At 34.8% G+C, this 6,845-nt stretch overlaps 1 protein-coding gene across 3 annotated transcripts in view; it reads right to left on the bottom strand.

The window, feature by feature from the left end:
- Positions 1 to 3,391: 3,391 nt before the first annotated feature.
- Positions 3,392 to 6,845, bottom strand: part of dysc (whirlin protein dyschronic) — a 64,198-nt gene continuing 60,744 nt past the window's right edge. For all 3 annotated transcript variants that reach the window (XM_076136429.1, XM_076136430.1, XM_076136428.1), the window contains one exon: positions 3,392 to 6,302. In XM_076136429.1, the coding sequence (XP_075992544.1) occupies positions 6,222 to 6,302 (81 nt within the window). In that variant the 3' untranslated portion in view covers positions 3,392 to 6,221. The remainder of the gene's footprint in view (positions 6,303 to 6,845) is intronic.

Raw genomic sequence — 6,845 nt, 5'->3', positions numbered from 1 at the left:
GATTTTCAATATAAGGATAACTTATACTGTAACTACCCCAAGTTTATCAATTGGTAAGGTTTAATTGTTTTTGATACTTGTCTCGAATCGCATCGTATGATAGATAAAATTTAAGTCACTGTCATCTTATTAAATTGTGAACTTTTAAAGTTATCCGATTTGGCAGTTACACTAAAAACGATTCTCTACCGATATCGAATATTGACATCCGGCTAGCTATCGAAATGTTTTGTATGAAAATCTTATCAGCGCTCCTAGTGGGCGTCGTAGAAACTATTTTTGCAGTATATTTGAAATGTCAAACTCTTGCTACTCGATAGTACCGACAGTAGATAATCACGCTACCACACTTAATCTTTTGACATCGTTAAACTAGCTTGATAAGACTATATCTGGCCCATCAATAGACCAAAATTATCAGATTTTAAACTTTAACTCTGGAGATTTAATCGATTGACTGTATTAATAATTCGACAGCGACATAAAGTGAGATCACTATTGTTTACAATTAAACATTTCGCGGTTACGGCACATGACGAATTTAATCGTAAGCGATAACGTTGCTATCTGTTATTGTGAAGCCAAAACATAAGACTATGTTATAATTGTGTAGCGGTTAATATACGTAACGTGTAATTACCATTATGTAGCCGTAACTACCTAAGATACACTGAAATTAACTTGTTGTCAACCAATTAGTTTACTGACTATCATTCAACCATACCCGTAAACAATTAAACATTGCGTCTACGTTATGTAAAGCACTAAAGTAAAAAGCTTTTTATTGTTTCACAGATATCTATTGACCCCTGTTCGTTACATCCAATCTGGTAAAATAATTAGTTGTTACGATTTCAATCTACTATTAGGCTATTCTTATCGATTTTGTGTTTGATAGGGCGTTGTGTGTTATGTTTTGATTTCAAAGACTACGATATAGATATGTAACTGGAGAGGGGCGACGGGATTTTCCCTGACTACAAGTCGTCATCAAATAGATCGACGCACTTTTCATCGTTTTATAGCACTTATGTCCTGTTATTAACTTTGTGTTTTAATTAATAGAATTAGTAGAGCTTTCATTAAAAACAATTAGTAGATTTGGTTTGCCTTACCCTTGTTTTATCTTAACAATTCAATCTTACATTGGATTTCTAGAAGCAATGTTTTTATTATTATTATAACACATCTCTATCAGTTATTATACTTATCTACCTACTATATACATTCGAAGCGCCTGATTGAATCTATACGTCCACTTATCATTTAAAAGCAATAGTGATATATCGTCAATTTATTATGCTCTTGTAATATTTATTTGATACAACAAGTTATTTGCATTGTGCTTGATGCCAGAACCTTCTGTAGTGACGTCATTTGTAAGGTCAATCGAGGCCTCACTTGGGGGTAGATAATACAGAATTTTAGCTTTGTCATTGCTAAGTTAATAACATTTTAACTAAAGTGAACCTATTCTGCTACAACATTTTATTTGGTTAAAATAAAATTTTCGACACTAAGATATCTTCTTATGGTACCATACTTACCTATAAACTATAGTGATTTTCAGTGTAGATCGTAGAGAATAAGATCCAATGCTTTCAGATAGATTTCGAAAAAAGTATGTATTTACTATATTGATTTAAAAAAAAAATACATTTGTGAGCTGCATTGCAAAGTTTCAGCCCAGATTAAAATGTTAATGATAGTCTCACCTAAAGTTGTACGAATTTAAGTTTACTATTCCAGTTTTTATACTTTTTAAGAAATTTCTCGCGTGTTAATCTTGAATATGTTTTGTTCGTTGTTATTGAACTCTAGAAAAAAAATGATATTATAGTGTTCATAAAACAAATAGTGTTTATAAAATTAAATTTTATCGGTCAGTATATATGAGATGTTTTCGTTAATAATACTATTGGAATGTTTATAAGATACAACAAGACAGCTTTATCTACATATTTGCGTCAATTCACTCAACAATCTGATTAATCTTGTTATTTGCATGTTAAAGTATAATAATGTATGACGGGAATAGACAAGCAATGACTGTTTAACCGAAAAATTAAGTTGGTGGTTTTATGGCTAATCAGGACACACGTACGGGCGCCCGCTTTGATTACAGCCACCCCGAAATCGAAACGATGTCGTAGCCACTTATGTTTGAGCACGCCTTCGTTGCAGAATCCTGTCCTGTGAAACATCTTTAGATACGTTTGAACAAATAAGAAAACTCTTACCTTAAGCTGTAACCTAAGTATAGAATGTATTTCATAACAGTCGCTAAGTTTAAATAATACAATGCCAAAAGTTAATACAGTTATAAAATTACTAAATGATAATATTCGCAAAGATTAAGGTTGTTGTGCGAGAACCCCTGATTCATAATGACAGAACAATAAAGTTACCTACTCCAATTAAACTTACAGCTTGTAGGTGATAACCCACTGATAAACATTGTTCTTATTTAATTGTTATGTTTCCATGGTAACTAAATCTTTTAGTGAAAAACAAAAACAACTGTAGCGTGATTTTGAATTGTTCAAGTCGTAAAAACATTTTGTAAAGAATTATCGGTGAAATTAATGGCTTCCATTTATACTTTACCAATTTTTTTGCATGGTACTATCATGCTTATTTACCCAAGCACTCATTATCATAAATGTATCTTTCCATGCAGGATACATAAAAAATATTATGTAAACAGTATCTGTTTATTTAAAAACGAAAGTGCGTTATGTTATTTAATTGAAGTGGTTATCGCATTGGCGTCATACTGCCTCTACCTATTGTAATAACATTGCATTGCATTGTTTAACAATTTGCGTATTATAGGCATGTAGTAAGATTTATGTTTACCGTTACTTTATGCCGTATTAGAATATAACAAAAGCAAGTAGGGATCGGTTAAAACGTCATCGTTAAATTATGTTTTTTTAACATGACATGACAATCAAACAAAATGTTGATTATTTATTTTGGAACAAAACATTACTCAACCAGCAAAACGCTCTTGAATATCTGTATCACTGTACCTTATCCGTTTTTAATTCCGCGAAAAAGATTAACGTTTTAGAGTATTTCAACTTGTACGATGCCAGCTCCTTTTTATATTTGGTGAAATTTGGTATTGCTTGATCCATGAGATATTTCCCAGCGATCGGATTGTTCGCAACCTTGGTAGTGTGTGTGACGTGACCTGTGACGAGTGTAGCCATCTCCACCTTAAGTTGTCACATCATTAGTATTCACTACCGCTGAGTAGTAAAGTATGGTACAGTCATTACCTCGACGGACTCGATGTAATGCGTATCGGTAAAAGTGTAGCATGCGAAAGCTTGCATTCGCTGTCTTGTCAGGCGCATGAATGAAATAAAACAAATAGTAATTATCTAGATAACAATATATTTTTGTCATCAACGACAAACTTAACAACAGACTACAACATAGATCTTCTCAACGAAACACCTGCGCGAAGTTTAAACATTACCTAAATATTTGTGAAATGTTTACCAACACATTGAGACTAGCTAATATCGATTATATAGATAATAATTCAGTAAACCTCACAGCTTTCGAGGACAAACTAATTGCAACACAAATGGACGGCTTACAATAATTAGGATATAATATAGTATGTTGCCAATAATACCATTAGATATATGCGCTGTGGATTGGAAGGCAACCGTAGTACGTATTGTAAACGCGATCTAAACAATCTACTAGCAAGCTGTTGGTAAACAAATCTGTGACGTAAATAAACAAGCAGGTCTGCAAAATCATGACATTATTAAACTTTCAGGTAGGTAACCTAAAATAATTTGTAGCTAAAATAATTTCTTATCCTCTACGTTTAAATTGCTTTTGGTTTGACGTGTTTAATACGTACATAAATGATGAATTGACTCAAATAGAAGGGCGGCTGAGTCTACCGACCCTGCATTACATACATGTCCGCTTAAGTGTAATCATAAAAACTTATAGGTTACTTTTAAATACAATTAGGTATAAGTTTTAAAATTAACTATAATTACTCGTACAAAATATATTTGTTTCAGTGCACATTCTGTTCTTGTTATGTATTTAGTGGTTAAAACAGTAATTTCTGGAAAGGCGGAAGTCTATAAGTGATACAATTTTAAACTAGGTATTCACAATGCCCTCAAATTGAACTCAATTATAAGTAATATCCAAAATGCCATCGTGAACAACGTGAAATATATTTGAATATGTCTCTATTTAAATATGTTTTGCAATAATACAATCAAAATGTAAATGTCAATGATCGAATCCTAATATTAGAAGCGTATTGTGTGATTAGCAATGGATAAACTGTAGAAATGACTAGACATTAGACACTGTCGATGTGTGCAGAGTTGGCGTCACCGATGCTGTACCGATGCCTCTGCTATATATTTAGAACTGTACACGCCTATTCTGGAATTGTAAAATGCTTTTGGCACTAACTTTAATAAATATTTTTAATATAATATTTTTATATTACAATACATTCAAATTTGATATTTACAGCTTATGAGTAGATACAGATATATATAGTATATTTACAACGGTCACTTGCTTGAGATAATAAGGGGTAATGAGGTTCAATAATAGCATGTTACATTTATACAATACATGTGGTTATTACAAGTGTCGGAACGTGTACAATATCTACAGCTGTACGTTATAATAAAGCTCTAGCAACACTCACATCGATACACCGGAGTAAGTACAATTTGTACAGGAGCGTGGACCTCACGCAGCCTCCTCTCTCACATCAACCGCAACTTGTTGTTAACCTTGTTAATGCAAACATTAATATGCATTTTAGTTTATTCGTAAGAGAGGACACCATGTGATTCCATATACATAAACGCCAAAGACTGTTTTGATTCTAACATCTAACATTGGATTATATATTGCACACATTCACTTATAGTCTACGTATATATAAATTAAAGAGTGGGCTAAAATCCCTCTCCGCCATAATTTCGTAAACTCACCGCTTAACTACCAGATGGAATGACATGTTTGACGCACCTTCTATGCAATCTCGCTAAGCAAACTAATCGAAGCTATACCGAGGACCAACTCAACATACCACTTGATGTTTCGAAAGACTCAAAATTTAAAATGATTTTGTTTGATTTAGGTATATTTTACAATATTGTTTGAAATATAAACAAAGTAAAAAGGAATGTTGAGTTACATGACTTGATAGATGTATTATGATAAATATAAAGGCGAACAGAAGGATATATGTAATCACAAGCCGTGAACGAGGCGACGTAAGAGTCAGCTTGCTCAGGAGCCGCGTGTCGCGTGATGCATGCGCCGTGCGATGTCGCCGGACGTTCGACCGGCGCCGACCGGAAGCTCTCTATCCACTAGTGACAACTACTGATGTGAACATGACTCGAGGACGATACGTTACTGAACATGATATCTTCTCTTAGCACCTTGCCGATTGAACTTTACTCGACTCGAAAATGAACATCGTAAGATCTATGTTATCGTCATCTCTTTACAACTCTAGCTCTATTTAAATTAGTTACGGAATTGATCAATCTCTCTACCTCCTTAATAAATCGTGATCGTTAAATTGTGAATTTTAAGATGAACTTATAGTAAACGGTAAAAGTAGGAGATTCTTTTTTATAAAATTCAGTCGCTGCCTACTGGTAAAATCGGATTAATAGCTACATTCCTAGAAAACGATTTACAAAATTTCAGCCTACCCGATTGGTCCCATCGCAGAGACGGGACCGATACCTAGTCACGTGAGGTTTCATCAGGTTTCGTCCAAACCCGTCGGGCTGAGTGCATCGTAACTAATCTTTCGTCGCTTCGGACTCGTCAGTTTGTAAAAAATAGATCGCCTCCCTGTGCCAATAGATTCGCATAGCCTACTGGTTACCTGCTTCGGTTCGCCGATTGAGCGGCTGGTCGCACGCGGTTAGTATAGCCGGTACGTCGTTACCACAGACTTAGTAGAGAACACAACACGTGTTGGATCAACAGGATTCAACGTGGGTTGATTCGGAAGTTGTAACGTTGCGTTGTCTACTATTGTCTATATATCTGTGGTGGTAGCGCTCAGAAGAGCATGTGACAGCGCAGGTTGGAGTTGGCTATTCCGTGGTGTGCGCGGTGAGGTCGACCCGCGGAGTCGCGCTGCCCAGCGCGACCGGCGGGTCGCTGGCGGGGAGGGACAGTAGATGTTAGGCCTCCAAGAAAATTAGCGCGGTTGGCTTTGGTTCCAGATTTGACTTCTTTGCTTCAACCACTAGGAACTCTATCTCCTGTGAATATTAAAGTGTTGGTTTAGCATAGTTATCTAATCCCTAGTTCTAAAAACACTTTTAGATTGTAAAGCATGAAGTTTTTTTATTTATTTAGTCATCGTTTTCAATTAAATTGTTTTATTCTTTAAAATGTCTAATGCGACATTAGGTATGACTACAATTGCATACTTTTCATACTTAAATATACTTTAAGCACTACACCCTTTAGTATAATACTGCATAATCTAAAATAGAGTATACTAGCTGACCCGCGCAACTTCGCTTGCGTCACATAAGAGAGAATGGGTCAGAATTTTCCATGTTTTTGTAACACTTTTTACTGTTACCTACTCTGCTCCTATTGGTCGTAGCGTGATGATATAAAATATGCTTTTTTTTTTCATGAAAATATTTTCAAAATCCATACTAATATTATAAATGCGAAAGTAACTCTGTCTGTCTGTCTGTCTGTCTGTCTGCTACTCAATCACGCCTAAACTACTGAACCAATTTGCATGAAATTTGGTATGGAGATATTTTGATACTCGAGAAAGGACATAG

Source organism: Anticarsia gemmatalis, chromosome 3, assembly GCF_050436995.1.
Source record: "Anticarsia gemmatalis isolate Benzon Research Colony breed Stoneville strain chromosome 3, ilAntGemm2 primary, whole genome shotgun sequence".
Lineage (NCBI taxonomy): Eukaryota > Metazoa > Arthropoda > Insecta > Lepidoptera > Erebidae > Anticarsia > Anticarsia gemmatalis.
The sequence above is the reverse complement of the archived record's forward strand: the minus strand, read 5'-3'. Positions and strand labels throughout refer to the sequence as shown.